This window comes from Dinoponera quadriceps, unplaced genomic scaffold (assembly GCF_001313825.1).
Source record: "Dinoponera quadriceps isolate SergipeBrazil2010 unplaced genomic scaffold, ASM131382v1 scaffold4585, whole genome shotgun sequence".
NCBI classification, from domain to species: Eukaryota; Metazoa; Arthropoda; class Insecta; order Hymenoptera; family Formicidae; genus Dinoponera; species Dinoponera quadriceps.
This window is the reverse complement of record NW_014559030.1, coordinates 289,006-306,580: the sequence shown is the minus strand read 5'-3', so window position 1 is coordinate 306,580 and position 17,575 is coordinate 289,006. Positions and strand designations below refer to the sequence as shown.

The 17,575-nt window shown below is 48.2% G+C and overlaps 3 protein-coding genes across 4 annotated transcripts in view; 2 read left to right on the top strand and 1 right to left on the bottom strand.

Moving 5' to 3' along the window:
• The window catches only part of LOC106750136 (cytochrome b5-like), a 12,039-nt gene extending 4,016 nt beyond the window's left edge, over window positions 1-8,023 (top strand). Inside the window, exons 2-4 of one of the 2 annotated variants that reach the window (XM_014630244.1) lie at window positions 5,606-5,713; window positions 6,930-7,212; window positions 7,604-8,023. In XM_014630244.1, the coding sequence (XP_014485730.1) occupies window positions 6,936-7,212; window positions 7,604-7,743 (417 nt within the window). In that variant the 5' untranslated portion in view covers window positions 5,606-5,713; window positions 6,930-6,935 and the 3' untranslated portion in view covers window positions 7,744-8,023. The remainder of the gene's footprint in view (window positions 1-5,605; window positions 5,714-6,929; window positions 7,213-7,603) is intronic. The other variant, XM_014630245.1, reaches the window with a different exon arrangement.
• Window positions 1-17,575, bottom strand: part of LOC106750113 (heterogeneous nuclear ribonucleoprotein K) — a 102,134-nt gene that overhangs the window by 8,489 nt on the left and 76,070 nt on the right. The window contains exons 9-10 of the mRNA XM_014630214.1: window positions 476-604; window positions 4-172 (exon numbers count right to left, since the gene is read on the bottom strand). Coding sequence (XP_014485700.1) covers window positions 4-172; window positions 476-604 — 298 coding nt within the window. The remainder of the gene's footprint in view (window positions 1-3; window positions 173-475; window positions 605-17,575) is intronic.
• LOC106750137 (cytochrome b5-like) lies at window positions 9,846-13,519 on the top strand. The gene is made up of 2 exons (XM_014630246.1): window positions 9,846-10,401; window positions 11,970-13,519. Exon 2 carries the CDS (start codon window positions 12,013-12,015, stop codon window positions 12,403-12,405), a length of 393 nt encoding a protein of 130 aa, XP_014485732.1. The 5' UTR covers window positions 9,846-10,401; window positions 11,970-12,012; the 3' UTR covers window positions 12,406-13,519.

The following is a 17,575-nucleotide window of genomic DNA, read 5'->3' as shown; positions in this document are numbered from 1 at the left end:
CGCCACCGCCGCCGCCACCGCCGCCGCCGCCGCCGCCTCCGCGGCCACCGGGTCCGCCGAATCCGCCGACCTTGCTTTGCCCATCGGCGTTGCCGTAGCCGCCGTAATCGTCGGCGTAGAAGTCGTCGAAGTTGTGCGGATCGTAAGGGTTGTTCACACCCTTGAGCGGCGACTGGAAATGAGAAAAGCGTTATTCCTCTTTCTCGAGCAACCCCGTAAAGCGCAATAAAGCTGCATTACGTGTAACAATGTGCTGTAGAATTCGAACACAGGATGAAAATGTTGACAATACGACGAGCAATATTTTCTAGTTTAATTGAGAGAACAGGAAGGAGGAAATTCAACACGCGCGGCGAGATACGGAACGGATGAAATCCTAATGCCTGACAAAAAGGATCGCCAAGCGCACGTGCGAGGTGTAACCGGCGTAATCGCGAAGATTTACAGGAAAGCCATGATCTCATGGTACACTCACGGTCTTAATGGTGGCGATCAATTCGCGTATGCATTCGATGCACGTCGTTGGCTTCCCGCAGATGCTGATGAGGCGGTCCGTGCTGCGAGGGCAGGTGTTCGAATAGATCTTGATTCTCGCTCCGGTTTTCTGCAACAGAGAGAGAGAGGGAATTCGAGCGCGTTGGACGTCGTACGATCGCCGACTCGGAACGGAGACACCGGTGAACTTCGCGCACGTCGATTAACGATCTCGATACGCCGCACGGATCTCCCCCCCCCCCTTCTAAGTGTTGGCGGGAAAAAGTAAAAAATATTGTCACTCGCAGGGAGTGAAACGTTTCTCGCTCCAGGCGAGAGTGGATTCCCACTCCGTGCGAGTGAACGTCTCGATCAATTCGAGCGAATTCGTTCCTGCGAGACAGCGGAGGGACTTCTTTAGTTTCAAAGTGAAACATTTATCCGATAATTCATGGAATGGAGAATCCGTTCTGTACGGACGAGAAATCATTCAGATCTGATCCTTTCGCTCGACTTTTCGAGCGAAAATTACCGTTCGAAATGAAATCCGAGAAATTGCGCGAGTATTTCGATGAATCCGAGCAAATCTGTCGATGCGAGACGACGGATTACTTCAGATTCGCTCTTCAGTTTCGAGTGAAAATATTCACTCGACGACTCGGAGCGGAAGATTCACTCAGCATGAGTGAAGAATCGCTCAAATTTCGTAGTCACTTTACCTTCCGAGTGGAATTCCACTCCGAGTGATTCCCAAGGCGATCGGATAAAGTCGAGTTCCACGAGTCTGTTGATCGTTCGATAATGCAGTCTGAATCACACGGTGAGTGCATAGCCCTACACACACACCTAGCCTTCAGATCTCGGACGAGAAGTACACGCGCGTCTGGTTAACGACTTAACGATGCTCGAGTGTTTTTGTACCTGCTGCAGTGATCTGCGCTCCTTGCCGCACGCGGCTCCTAACTAATACCTTGAGACGACAATGGTCGGATCGCGTGTTGATAGCCGCTTAACCATCTACCCTCCCCGCGAGGATCGTGTTCACACTATACGCTACCTCTGAGATGAATAAGAACAAAAAAGAAAAGAAAAGGAAAAAGATGAAAGGAAATACCGCTGTTTTGCGACTTGCACGTGCACTCAACGGCTGTTGAATTTTTCATCGGTTAGTTTCGACCTATTTTCGATCTGTCACTCACGTCGTAATCAGCACGTATCAACTATCCGCGACCGAAGATAACGAGTGAAATTTATGGCGACGCGAAGTCGAATATGTTAGTGGCCCCGTGTTACACGTGCATTGGTGCGCACAGTTGGGGAATAACGCGTCACCTGTAAGGCGACGCCGTAATACACGACTTTTCCCGGGCAACGCGTTACGGCATCACTTCTCCTCGCCGGTACGACGAGTTATTCTTTCCAAATGAGCAACGGCAGGGTAACGTTAACGAGTTCGCCTACTCTTTTTCCTTTTTTTTTCCATCCAATGACTAACAACGAGTAACTGTAACGAGTCACTTTTCAGAAGTAACTTCCGCTGGGCGCGTTTGCACGGGAGACGCGGAACGACGAGAGACGGCGGTGTGCACGCACACAAATACGCGGCACAAACACGACGTAGATTTGACGCGAATAACGCAAAAACGAAAAATTGCCGATAACATCGACAGCCGTGCTCAAACGCGAAATATCCGAAACAGATAACGATCTAGCTCACCGTCCGGCACACGCCGTGTCCGCCGAGCGTGTCATTGTGTAGAGAAATCGCGCCGTTTAATTACGCAGATCAAAGCAACCCTTCTGCTACCGAACCCTACCAATCTCCCCCTACCCCCGTCCCGTACAGGTTCATTCAAACGCTCCCGACGCAGACGCCCGGCAACATTGAAGCTCGCACGCGCGTCTGAACGTTCATTCCGAAGTGATAGAATCGACGGAGAAATATATTTCGCGGCGCGGAAAGCAAGAAAGAGCCTCGAGGGAGAGAGGGGGATGGTTTTATTTGAATTTTCGAAAACGTCGGCTTTTTAACGCGTCGAATTCGTGATGCAGTTCGATGAAAGTAAAATTCGCCGATATTCGGTGACCGGCGATTAAACCGGCGAACAACATCGCGCGCAAGATATCAAAGGTTGATCAGTGAAACTCGTAAACGAAGGAGTTCGACGAGGTCGGGGGAGGGAAAGAACACGAAGCTGAGAGTTTGTCGCGCGCGTTTATGCGGTTTCCGGTTTCGGAGAGCGCGATTTCAAAGAAGCGTCGATGTGACGGTGAAACCACCTGGCGCGCGCCAGTGTTTACACGAGACACACGAGTGCGTGCGTATGTCGCGCCTCGGGAAAAGTTAAATTTGATTGTAATCGAATTAATTAATTTCGCTGTGATGCGCGCTCTCGAATCAGCCGGATTAATCTCGGCGTGAATATAGACGCGAGAATAAACGGCGACGGCTTTCGACGACTCCTGATGAATTAATGAATTAATGAATAAAGCCCTTTTTTGCAACCTACACCCCTTCGGTCCCTTCTCGACTACCGCGCGCTACGTATCTCTCTCTTTCTCTCTTTCTGCGAATATCGTCACGTTAAGTCTTTGCGTTCAACTACCGAGAGGATACGCTCGCTCGTCTTCGTGCAATCTCACGGAAAATAAGTGTTTTCCTTTATTTATATACCGTAATGCCAAAGTAAGATTTATTAGAAAGCCAACGAGGACTTTGATAATTAATCAACGAGACTCGGGGAGAATGAGAGAAAGAGAGAGAGAGAGAGAGAGAGAGAGAGAGAGAGAGAGAGAGAGAGAGAAGGGGGAAGAGAGAAAGAGTACGAGGTGATGGGAATAAGAGAGGAGATGAAAGCTTCTCGTTGTAGTGCTTCTTGACTCGCGTTTCTCGCGAACAAGACGCCCCGGGGGAATCTCGGCGGAAAACTTCCGCTCGTCTCGCCCGGACTTTCAGCTTCCGACATTCGATATTGGCGAAGAGAACAACGCGCGCGGATCGACCGTTCTTTGAAGGAAATCGGCCAGAAAGCGCGACGCGCGTAGTCACAGAGTGTTCTGCAATTCTCCAATTTACCGAATGACACGTTAAACTGTGACAATGCGAGCACCGTGCGATCTACGCTGAAGAAAATAATAATCGGCTGAAAAATAATTAAATATCATGGCCAGGTGAATTTTAATTAATATTAATACCTACCGATTAAACGGGAAGAACTCGCTCACATTAATATAATCGCAGATACATTTGTGTAATACGCAGAAAGAAAAAAAGAATCTTTATATAATAAAAAGAAAAAAGTTATCGCACAAACCGGCAATCTAAATTCAACGAGATTCCTTCAGTAAAAAAATCAGCCAAAGCCGAAATAAGGTCAAGTAAAAATTTACCAATGTCTGGACAAGTATTTTGTCGTGATATTTTCGTTATTTTATTTTGCAGTCTTGTTATTCTTCAAATATGAATGTTTAATCCTTGAACATAAAATATTTACATATATTCAATATATGTATATATATTTTACGTTGAATATTCGTATTTAAAAATCCAAACGAGAAAAACGTCTCAAATTGAATACGCGTTCAGATATCGGTATTTTTATCTTATGTACATCACAGAATGATGGGTCAACTTTACCTTGCGCGCGATGTTGTTCGCCGGTTTAATCGCCGGTCACCGAATATCGGCGAATTTTACTTTCATCGAACTGCATCACTATTGATCGCTTCACTGAACTAAAATCTCAAGCTTGTTTCGCACAAATATGAAATTTCATCGAAAGGAATTAGATGCAATTAGTTCGCCACAAACCATTCAGAGAAATTCGGATCTTCCGACTCGATGCAAATAATTCGTTTCAACTGAGTTTTTTTCAGAATGTGATTGTCGCCGTTCTCGATCGTTACTGCGCGACTCCCGAGTCTAAATTTTCAATTTTCCGGCAAGTTTTTCTCCGACGCTTGCGGAACTTTCGATCGCGAGACTTTCCCCATTAAGCTGACATTTTCTTGAATATTCAACAGTTCCAAGTGATCAAATATCCCGTGAAGTGTTCCAAGGTCGTGAGCTAATTACGTCTCGCGCGCAACTTTCTCACGCCGATCAATTTTTCCTGCACACGTACGTCCACACACGCACACACACGTTTCGACCTGCGCTACGTAATAAGATTTCGGCGTTATTAGAACATCGCAGGGCAGGATAAGTTCTTGTGGTAATTCGGCGTGAAAATCCGAGGGACTTCAAAGTCCATGGATTCGCGAAGAGAGAGAGAGAGAGAGAGAGAAAGAGGAAAAGAGGATAGCCGTATGCGGCTTTGTGAGAATAAACTGCGTCGCGTCGAAATTCCGCATTTGCTTAACAGTTCCCATCGCTGCGGCGGCGGCATCCGTAGCAGAAGTCTGGAGTTCCACAAACTTCCACGGTATTACCAGCGGCGCGATGCACTAATCTAAACATGAATCGCCCTATTCAATTCAATGCGACGAAGTTCCATCCGGTGGCAAGTTCCTGCGCTGCCAACTGCACTTACGTAAATGCTAAACGAGTTGAGGATATATCCGGGGCCCGATGTTTGCCTATTAGAGCGTCGCGACGGTAAAAAGAAGCCGGCGATTAATTGGAGCGATGTATACTAGATGCCCTGGTAATACCGTAATCTAGTCTTTCATGGAAGCCGTGATATGCCGGCGATGTTTCCTCGGTCGACTTCGGGTTTCGCGCAGAATCTGGCTGTGCTCTCCGACTTTCGGCGTTCTCGAGGAAATTTGGACGGCGCGAGGACGCTTTGCGCGGACGACTCGCTGAGGTTGCGAGGAACGCGGATATCGCGGCGAAAAGGGAAAGTACGAAACATATCGGCGAATTAATCAGTGTTCGCGATGAAAAATTCGGACGTTATCGTTCGTAATTCTATACCGTGCAAATGACTTCGTGACAAGTCGGCCGACCTGCCGGCGGAAAAAACACCTGCATGCATTTTCATGAAACCGAGGGTTCACTGAGGTGGTGTCCCTCCGGCTCGGATTCACGCGCATTCGCGTCCGTTTGCCTGGGTGAGGCGATTATTCGATTCGTCGCACGGATCGTAGCGTCAGCACGGTGATTCAGCGGTATCGCGGTGAGTTTCAGGGTGACATACACGCGCACGACTTTCTCGAAAAAACGAACGTGTCGAACGGCGAGAAGCCCAGTCAACCGGTCGATCTGCGGCAACAGCAGTTTTTGCTCCACGACGAGGTACGTATAACGTTTCTTCCTCGAGCGCACCGAGCGCTCGCTACAAATCGCGAGCGTGATCTGTGTAAATGTGAACAAACTCGATGAATCTCCGAAAGATATTCCCGTTTTACAAATCGACGCCGGCACGGCCAGCCGAACGCGATCGTTTCGGCAAATATTCGCGCCAGATGATTTCAACGGATTGAAATTTACTTTCGAGACGGCGGGTCTCTCACAGCGGGTTTGAACGAGTATGGATAGATGTATATATATATATATATATATATAATGGCTATAAATTAAATATTACGAAAGGAAGGCGCGTAGACGTCAGCTGGAATCGCACCAGGATACCGGGGAGCCGTAAAACAAATAAGACGCGCGGGTAAGACGCCGCCTCGATGCCGGAAGGGAAATTCGCGATACGCGAGAGTTCACCGTGCAAGAAGCCGTGAACGCCGACGTGAAACGATAACTCGGCGAGACCCGCTTTCGTCATCGACGTCTGCCAGTGGAAACGAAGCGCAGCGGCCGCAGGAGCAGTGACTCCGAATGCGCGGAGACGCAACAGAGCGCGACATCGCGTCGGGACTTGTTCTCATGAATACAGCCTGTTCTCCCTTTCAAAGTTATTCCCGCACGATCTGATCGAGATCGAGCCAGGATAGTCGCGCACAAGCGTCGTAGGAAAATGATATGAGAAAGAGAGAGAGAAGTATGTACGTGTGTAGTGATTCTCGCGGGGTTAGGAAGTCAGTTCTTCAAAGTTTGGTGCGATAATATTTGTCGACATATTCAAAGCTTCGGGTCTTCGAACTCTATTCGGAGATTCGACGTATCGAATCGTTGAACGTTTAACTCGGGATGAATTTTCGATCCGGACGAGCGAGATTTTCAATCGATTAGAATAAATTTCCTCCCGTGAGACGGGGTGGAGCACATCAGATTCGCTCTTCAATCTCGAGGGAGAATACTCGCTCGACTAATTCAGAGCGTAAAATTCACTCGGAACGAGCGAAAAGGCGATTCCGAGTGACTCTGCGGTCGCTCTACTTTTTCCAGCGGAACTTCATTCGAGGAAGTTTCGAGGGTATCACTCGCGATACAACGGTGAATGTTTCCATTGTAATTGAGAGAACGTGTGTGTATGTGTGCGTGCTAAAACGCATGCGACGCGCGTAGAACTCTCGCGAGCAAATGTCGTCCCGGCGGTAACGGAGCGATCTTTCGTCAGTTCACCATGAGCAGGATCTACACGGCCGAGGAGATCGCCCGCGAGGTTCAAAACGGCTCTCTGTGGATAGTGATCCATAACAGCGTGTACGACCTGACGAAATTCTACGTACAGCATCCTGGCGGCGAAGAAGTGCTGTTTGACTTGGCCGGGAAGGACGGGAGCCAATGTTTCGACAGTGTCGGACATTCCGAAGAGGCTATCATGCTTCGGGATATTTACAAGATCGGAGACCTGGAGGAGGACGCGAGTCTGGAACAACCGGCACCAACGGCTAAACCAGGTTCGAAATGGTGTTCTCTTTTTCGCGAATTTCCTGTTTTTATCCGTCTATCGCTTCAGCCGTTTTAGTCGCATTTAAACGTATTCGCTTCTTGTTCGACACGTAGTTGCCGGTGTTTGGATTTAAATACGTATCTTTCTCATTATTTTTTCATTCTTTCTTCGCTTTACCATCGCTATCGCATTTTCGCCAGTACGGTGGAAAGTTTGCGATCGCTCGGTCAGAATAAGAAATCATGAATACTATATATATATAACAATGCGATAAGCGAAATAAATAACTGCGACTTTGACGTGTCGTTATTCCGGTTGGAGAATTAGTTGGAAAGACTCGCATCGTTCGATTTTCCACATTGCATTCTCATTTGTTAAAGAATTGTTTTTTGTTTAAGATAAAAAATCGGAGCCAGCAGTGACGCAAGACGAAGATTGGCAGTATCGCAAAACAGAAGCAAAGGAGAGATCGTTGATGCCGCTGGTCGCCACCGTGCTTGCTATTTACGCGTTTATAATTTACTATGTTTGGTTCTGAGTAAAAGATCAGACTGCGATATGTTCCCCGCCTGAAATTCACTCGACAGGCGCGATTATTTTTAGCGAGACTCTAAAACATGTACGATAGAATGAGAGATAGATTACACGAGATTCCCGTCGAAGGTAAAAACCAGGTTTTTCTATTTTCTCCAAAGGAACCTATTATTCCCGGCGATTCGAATTCTCTCCCTCCCCCGCCCTAAATCGCGCGAATACGCGCAGTTACTTGATGATTTATTTTTGTAACAGTGACGATTAAAAAGGCATTACAAATCGAGCATTTCGATCAAATTATATTCTGCATTAACACATTAACGGTGGGCGATCTCGACGAAAGTAGAGCGCCTAGAGCGGGCGATATTTTGTGTGATCATAAAAACTTTAAGGTACAGTCGAGCTAAATCGTATTACTACAACTCCCGCCTTTAAGCCGCAGTCGAGCTAAATCGTATTACTACGACTCCCGCCTTTAAGCCGCAGTCGAGATAAATCGTAGTACTACGACTCCCACCCTTAATGTGTTAATAAACTTCATTCATAAAATCTCTCGGAACAGCAGTCAGGCGTTCCGCGAATGTAACGTTCACGTATAAACGTTTGCATGAAGTACGTTTACATAATTAATTAATTATACATTATAACGCGAGGGACGCCGAGGAAATCAATGATATGGAAACTCGTCTAATGTTTTAATACATCGTGCCTTCGAGCGCCCAACAATATAAAGCTCTTTTTCTGTTCAGGAGATGATGGGTTAAGGTGATGCGCATTATCATATCTGCGATGAACTTTTAAACCAACGCATGCGCCTGTAATGTGATGGATTATAAAAAAATATTTGCGTTCCATCATATATCGAATGGTAGAAATTACGGATTCCACCGAGCGATTAAATATATTTCACGTAATCGTAAAGTTGTTATTATTACGAGGGTATATAATCACGCTAGAGTTATCGTTCTCGGAGACAAAATTTTACGTGATATCAAAAAGGAGGGGAAAAAGTCGGAACACATAGAGAGATGAACACACACACACACACACACACATATAGAGAGAGAGAGAGAGAGAGAGAGAGATAATCAAAATACGTGGCATTGCAGACTCGAGGCTCTTGCAAAATACGGTCGTTTCGAGCGACTATCGTACTTATCTCGCTGCGACACGAGCGCAACGGATAAATACGTGACGTCACCGTGACTAGACAATTTTGCATACAAATGGAACACGTGTGAGTATAGAGCTAGAAATAGCGAAGGCTATCCTGGCCTGTGAGAAATACAAAACTGAGAAAGGGGCAATAAACAAGCGCTATCGTTCGGCAGACCTTAGATTATCGCGGACGCTTCGAGAAACGCGCTAATTACCGAATATCATCGTTGTACGAATGATCTTTATCAATTAGATAAAAGGAGCCGGCGGCACGCGAAATTGTGTTTCGCTGGTGCTCATCTCCGTATCGCCGGGAAAAGAATATGATGATCGATGCGTCGCGCTCTACATATGCCGGCCGCGCCGAGACGAAAATTGTCCGCGTGACGAAATAAACGCTCGGGAGATTGTATAACGAGATTTAATGTTGAATGCGTCATTTAATTGTCGTTTCGAAAATATCGGCGATATTGTAGCGGCGGGGATTCATCGTTAAAGCTTCCGACAAATTCCCGGTTCCCGCCGGCTTTCAAATCGATGCCGTTTTCAACGGGAATCCGACGCGAATAAACAAATATAGAAACAAATATAGAAATATAGACGGGGGAGCTCGGTTTTATTAGTTTCATCGATATTTTTATTATAACGAATAAAATGTCCTCCCCGCGTTTGTTCATCCGCGCGCGCTCACCGATGCCCGATATCGCGCCGCGCGAATTTCCCGGGGAAACGACGGACGATTCCCGCCGCCTCTCTCGTCGTGCCGCTGTTCGAGAACTTAATCGCCGATCGGAAAAATTGCACAGGAGTATGAGTGCGATAAGTGGAATCACGATACGCGATCGAGACCGTCGTAAATGACACCTGCTGCGCTCTCTTCAGATCAGTTCGCGCAGCTAGATCATGACGCATTTCGCAATCTACGTGACTATCCACGACGCAGTATCGTAAACATAAGTTCGTAGCAGTCTCGAATTGCATCACAGCATTGTCGAAACCTACCATCGAGAGAGAAAGAGAGAGAGGGGAAGGGAAATGATTAGTTTCAACGTTGACCTAACCTCTACCGGGCAGTAAATGGACACAATGGACGGCAAGTATTTTATTATGATTTTGAAATTGATATCGTTTTTGTCAATCTTGTATAATCGCTACGACGTAGCTATTACAACGGTTGGCAGCGCTGCAGCTGGATAACGTGTAGCGGTGGGAGCGAAGAGAACGAGACGTTGCAAACGTGGGGGAACCATAAAATTACACAGCCGACGAGCCGGATTCCGCAGTATACGCGCGAGTGCGGCCCCGAGGAGAAGCTCACGCGATAAGCTGTACACGTCGCGAGGAATCCCATCGATTCGCACCTGCGTCGTCACCTGTCGTCGTCCCTTGGCGCGTTTGCACCGAGATATATATATATATACATAAAACTGTGGATCGTACGGACGCGCGGCCACCCCCGCTGATCCACCCTCGACCGGCGGTGAACCCGACGGAGAAAGAAGAGGTACGTTCGGACCCGCGATTGGATCGCGTGACGTTGTGAACTCTCGGGCCGAGGGTCCTTTTTCCATCGAGGGAAGAGAACTCCGGCGAGTTCCTGTTTATTTCAAGGAGAACGCGCGGGAGAATCTCATATCGATCCAACACGCTCCTTCGAATTCGTGCCTTGTTTGTCCGACGAAGGTTCTTCTTCTCTTCTATCTCTTCTATGCCCTCTCCTCTCTCTCTATCTTACTCAACAATGATATTTGATCCGCGAGTGCTCACTCGAGACGTTTGAAGTTTTAAATCTGTGCGTTTTTTTCTTTCTTTATCTCGCTTATGAAAACGTGACAACGAGATATCTCCGTGGCAAAAAAAAAAAACGTAGCGGACGAGCTCGTCCGACTGTGAGATTAGCTGAAGTTTGATTACCACGAGGAGAAAAAAGGCAGGAGGAGGTGAAGGAGGAAAAAAAAAACAGATCGTTCCGCGAACCGAATGAGATTACGCTCGTGGTGCGCGATTCCTCCTCGGTAAATACAACGGAAAGTAATACATAACTTTTACAGAGCGAGCGAGCTTTGAGAGATCTCTTTAAGTAAAATCTTCACTTAGGGAAATATCCCCGCTTGGAACATTTTCCGCGAGGTGCTCGTCGCGTGACGGGAAATTTCTTAAAGTGCCCGTTATGTAAATTCTCCGGAACCTATTAACTAATGGTTTTCGATCCTCACGAATGACAGGAGACATTGTAGTTCAGGAATTTTCCACGCACACATCGAAATTTCCCCGGTGTTGTGACAACAACGTCGCCGCGGTGTCGCGTTCAGTATGAGTGTGCACGGTATTAACGAGATACGAATGATATTTATTTATTACGACACTGTTGAGAAAACGTGCGCTCAATCGCGTGTCAAGAAACTCGCTCGTTAGCTGCCCGAGGCTTTAAAACCGAGCATTTTAAAACATGACAAGTCACACTCGGTAGACGTTCATCACCGCTCGAGGACAGCGAATTGTTGCGATTGTTCTACTGAGCAAAATCGCTCATCGCTGATTCAAGCGTGGTCCAAGACCAACTACTGCGACAATCGCAATATTGTCGTTACGCAACCAACTATAGTCTGTCGACTATATATCGGCATCCGCTTAATTACGCTCGAAGAAAACCTTCGCAGCGTCCGTGAATCACATACACAATGGCCGCGTACAGTCTTATCGTCTTCTCTCTTAGTTTCTACTCGAGCATCAGTCTCGCTCGGATGTGTCGATGAAACAATTTGTACCGAGGTTAAATTTCTCTCCAGAATTCACGCACACATTAGCCAATCGAGACTATGATCGCTTCTGTTCTCGCGCGCGCGCGAGAGAGAGAAGCTCGCGCGACTCGACGATGAAATCCGGCCGGAAGTTGGAGGATTAAACATTCACGGCATTTTTCGCTACCGCTTCGGGAATTTTCCCTTGTTCTTCCCCGTGAGATTTTACTTCGAGAGGTCGAGAGAAAGAGAGTGAAAAAACTTCGCCGAGCAAAATACGAAGAGCAAACATTCCTGAGTAATACATGTAACCTTCTCCTTCCCCCCGCAGGTCGCAATTGTAACAAGGAAACGCAGAGGAACGTCGGTGAGACATGGCGACGGAGAAATTATATACGAGGAGCGAAGTGGAGAAGAACAACGATCTCGACAAGGTCCTAATAATCCTGCACAACAAAGTGTACGACGTTCACAACTTCCTCAACGAGCATCCCGGCGGCGAGGAAATTTTGAATGATCACAAGGGCACAGACGGCACCGAGGACTTCAATGACGTCGGTCACTCAAAGGACGCCATGGACCGCATGAAGCAATTCCAGGTCGGCGTGATCGTCGAGTCGGAATGGATGAACCAGCCGGTGAAGAAGGGCTGGGTGGCGGGATACAACAAGATACCGGAAAAATATGTGAAAGGACCCGGCATGCCCTTCTACATGTTCGCCGGCGGGGTTATGATTGTATTAGCTCTCTTGCTTTACCAGTTTTAGTACGATCGTTCGTTCGTTATGTACGCGCGATCGTGACGGCGTCGTGGATGCGAAAAATTGTGATAAACAAGCGGAGGATGCTGCAGAACACGTGAGAACATTCCGTCGTCTTCGGTTGGCAGCGATTTCTCGTCCGGAGATAATAATTATCGCTCGTATGTTTGTAACGCAGCGAAACCCGTGATTGTTGATGTAGGTTTGTTTTTTATAAAGATGTTTCTCATCAGGATTAAGTGTCCGAAAATTAATTATTATATGAGAATGAATACAATCAAAATGTAATTTTATGTTTATGTGAAAATGTAAATGTTAAATGTTTCAACTGAGAATTTGTCGAGATCTGGGGAGGGGGATTCGCGCGCGAATCGACTCGAGCCGATTTCATCGTCGAATCCCGAGCATTCTTATGTAAATAACCAAGTTTACCCTTTGCGGAATAGGAGAGCTTGCCCGATTTTTACCGGATACAATCGTCGCGAATCTTCTTAGTCCGAAACACTTAGCGAAATTTATATGCGAACCGCACAAATAAGAGAGAAAAGAGAAGAAAAACCCTTACGTAACGACCTCGCGCGGCGGAAACGGGGAGCGTCCGGATCGACGAAAGTTCGCCTCAACGACAGTTCCGAAGTCGATGAGAACCGCCCGACTTTCGAACTCGGGGAAAAACGACGAAGAGGAGCGAAAAGCGAGAGCCGGCCGTGTAGACGTTGGGAAATCAATTTTGACGATTGTTGATTCGAAAATTTGCCGGGACACTTTGACGAATTCTACATGGAAAAAAGAACGCTTATGTTGCTGAAGGTAGAGAAGATAGTTCGAGTTGGAATGTACCGTTTATGCGCCTGTTAGATATTGATAAATCATTACGGATTACACTCGATACTATTTTCGCTTGTCTCCGGGCGACTTTTATCTGCGAGAGATAATGCTATCGATCTGTCAAGTTTCATAGTGCATCGCTATTAATCCGTGTTTATCTCGTATGCAACTGCACGCAAAGTAACGTAAGCCTTGCTTGTACAATCGATTAATACCACTTGTCGCTGTACAATGATTGGCAACTATTTAATGTTAAACAAAAGGACGCCTCCTTCGAAAGGCAAACACGAAATTTCGGAGTATATTAAACCGTCCCCCCTTCTTTCTCTTTTATTATTACGATAAACCGTTGCAAAATAACATGTATGTGTGTGTGTACATAACGACTTGAAAAAAAATCTCAAATCTCTCGCCTTGTCTGTACTCTCTCCCTCTCCCCCTCTCGCTCCATTTAATTATCCGTGAAAAGGGATACAGATCGACGAGCAAGGACGATCGGGGCCGCTAATTGGAACAGCCGGAGACATTAATGAAGGAGGCCGAGCGCCGGGGCATTAACTGGAGTATAAGAATTTAACAACACACATACGTGAAATCGAGAAAAAGAGGAACGTGGGAAGANGGGAAGAGACCCCAACGTTCGGGGGACTAAACGAGCTGCCCCCCCCCCCCCCTCCTTCTACCGGGTACATGATGTCATCGGGAACAACGAATGCAATCCGCGTAGTCGCGATATCAGCGATAATTACGATACATTTGCATACGCACGTCGAGTGAAGAACCGTTTATTTAAACAAGACCGCGTGAGCGGCTATTTCGATGCGGCTTTCTTCGGCGCGGCAACGTTTCGTTCGCTCGGTAAGCAGGCAGGCAGGAAGGAAGATAAGTAGACGTGCAGCGCGCGTAATTGTCGCGTCGATCGACGCTAATTGTAGCGCTCGGACATTACTCGCCACGTGCCGGCGCTTACGCTCTCGCCTCGAGCGGACGTGCGAATGGTAGAAAAGTGGTCGCATTGTTGCGTCCGGCAGACTTCCCTGTTTCAACTTCGCGTGCGTGCTTGTACGCGCGTGACATATGTGGAAAACCGCATATATCCTTCCTGTCAACCGTCGGCCATCTGCTTTCCATACGGACTTCCGGCGCCGGTGGAAACTTTGAAACACATCCAACCAGACGACGACGACCCGGACTCTGCAAGCAACCCTCCCCACGCGCGCTCCTCCGACGAGGTTCCTCGCGACTCTCCATAATTCTCTCTGTGTGTCCTCTTCTCTTTCTCACTGTGTGAGTGCTATGCGTCTAGTTCTCGTCGTCTCCGTCTAGCTCTGCGAACCCTTTGACGCTGTGCAAGGGATGGCACTCCCCCCCCCCTCTCTCTCTCTTGGCATGATGACGGTCTTACGGCGTTGGAAACACTATATCATCGCGCGCAAACCGCGACGTTGGCATTGTCTTGTTGTTTTACTCGCGACGTCGTAATGCACTCGCCGTTCCTTGAGCGGGAAGAAGCGCGCGGGCGACAACTGGCTCGAAAGTAACAACCGGGTGACAATGGGCGCGCTAATTAAGTTGAGACGCGTTCGAATTAGGTCTCACGGTGATTTAAATATGAATCAGCCTCCTTCCCAGTTTTGTATCGTGTGTAACTGAGAAACGCGCGCTCGTTTAACGTCCACGACGTTCTTCGTCGCCTCCTTCTTCTCCTTCAGTCTCGTGTCTCTCGACTCCTCAGCTGCGGCAAAGGATCGTTTACATTTAGAAGCCGCGGAGATACGATATTTTTTTCTTGTTTCTATTTGCCGGCCTTTCCACGCCGTCCCTCTCTTTGCGAGGAAGCGGAAACTCGATACGGAATCCCGATGCCTTTGAAGGATCATGATGCTCTGTCATTCGCTTCTTCACATCCCCCCTCCCCCGCTCCCTTTTCCTCCCTTTCCGCAAGCGTAGCTCGTGAGGAGCACCGACGCGCGCATCCGCGAGTGTAAATTTGTCAAAGGACCTAATGACACGCGCGATCCGGTCGGAAAGCCGCGGAGGAAGCGAGGTCCCGTCTCCGCGCTGCATTTCGAAGGTGCGCGGCGGCGTCAGCGAGCCATCAGGTCGACGACACGGATCGACAGGAGAAGTTTCGAAGGCGGCCGACGCGAATAAACGACACCGCGATGATGATTTCAGCTCGGCGCTTTCCCCGCCGAGCGAGAGAGGCGCAAGAACACATCGTAAGAGCGAGCCGGTGGTTTCACGCCGGGAAGAATAGGAAGGAAAAGTAAGGCGTCCGAAGAAAGAGTGCGAGAGGGAGGAGGATGGGCCGAAGATTCTCAAACGGGCGTAACGAGTTCCCGGCAGTTTCCCGGTTGCTTCTTTCTGCACTTCCGCTGTACCCCAACCCCTCCTTTCTCCTCTCCCCTATGCCCATTCTCCCCCTCATTCTCATCTTTCCCACTCTATTCTTCCGGTAGCTCGAGAAGCAGTCATTTTTCCAATCTCCCTCCTCCCACTCTCACCTCTCTTTGATAAAGCGCTTTAGCGAAACGTCGTAACAAGATGCTATTTTCCTCGCCGGCGACGAGAGAATAAACGGTGAAAATGCCGCTGGTAACAGCGCACACGGGCCGGACAAAGGGGTAGCAAACGTAGAGGGCGAAACAAAGTACTCGGCCTCGGAGTCCGCGTCTTAAGGCGTTACTCCGCTCGCGCGAAAAAGGGATACGATAAATATTCCGGTAAACGGGCCGCCGGCAGTCTTCCCGGCGCGCCTTCGAGGACGGCGATATTTCATGCGCGCGAGATGAGCGCGCGGCACGCACGCGGATTTATGCGCTCGTCGTTCCGGAATTGTTTTTCCCTCTTCGCCGCGCGAAGGGGGAACCGCGCGCCGGTCTAAGCGTGTGGCGCACACGCGAATACCGCGCGCGATACGACAGCGGGGCAGATGAATGCGATAAAAAGTTAATTGCTAGCGGGTTAAATAATAAGCGGCACGGTCTCCTTGCGCTGCCCACTTCTCGGCGTGTATAGGGACTTCCACAACTCGCCGTATAACGGAAAACAATTATTATCAAGGCAAGAATGTACGATTTTACGTGAAGGTAAAGTTTGCTTTTACACATGAAGAAATCCTACATATAATTCCACTGAAAATATCACATTCTTGTTATTCGAGAATAATTGTTTACGAACCGGGGAGAAAAATGTTCGGTATAAAAGGAACGATATTTTTAATCGGATAGAATGTTTACCTTGAAGGTGTCGTTCTTTCTATCCAACATTTTTCCACCTTGATTCATGAAAATGATCTTCGAACAGCGAAAAGATCTTTTTAGCGAAACTATGTGTCTATATGAGCGATGTGGGGACGGTTCTTCCTCGGCGAAAAAGTTGAGGAAGATCATTCACTCACGGTGATTTTTTCAGTCCTCGATACGATATCAATCTCTTTGTAGCTGAACCTTGAGTGACAATTCTGCCTGAATCGAGTTCCGCTTAACAAGACCGCGAGTTGTGGGGCAGCCTGTACATGGCGTGCGGATCAACGGGAAATTTACCGATACCGATCGCGCTCACGTCGGGGAAATGTGACGATGGTGCGCACGTGGCCGGCCATCACGTTCGACCACGTCAACGTTCTCGTGCGGATGATGCAGGCGGGGGAGCATCGATCGCCGCGAAATTATGGCGCGGTCGGTCGGAGCGGCGGGGTACTTGAAGTTTTCCGAACGTGAGTAAGTAGAGAAAGAGAGAATAGGGTGGGATGTAAGTGGGGGTGGTCGAATAATGGGTGCCGGCAGCCATTGGCTGTGTATGCGGCTTCTCGAGAGGTGTTTTAACGAACTCCAGACGCGGCGTCGACGTCGTGCGCGACGAACAACGGAGGGTAAAGAAATGCTGAAGAGTCGTTTCCGCGGAATCGACGTGACGAGAGAGAGGGAGAGGGAGGACGAATCAGTTCGTCCTCGAGGAAGGGAATCGCGTGGCTGAACCATCCGGATTCCCTATATCGAGAAGACACTTACCGATCTCTCCCTCCCCCATCCCTTTACTGTGCAACTACGTTCTCTATCCTGGAAGTCTCGCGCAGTTCACATTTCGGATGATAATGATAATGATGAGGATAACGATGATCGAAAGAAGACGACCACGTGGTGCGGAACTCCGTTCGTCGTTTTCAAAGCGGGCAGTTTAATATCGCTAAAAGCTTTTTAATAAACAGTCCTAGAGTCCGCGCGACGAGTGCGAACCGACGTGTCGTGCCTGATGTGCGCGCATGTGTGCGTACAGCTCGCGATGAATCGCCTTCTATACGAGATTTCCGTCGGGGAGGGTTGCCGGCAGGGATGGGGGGGGG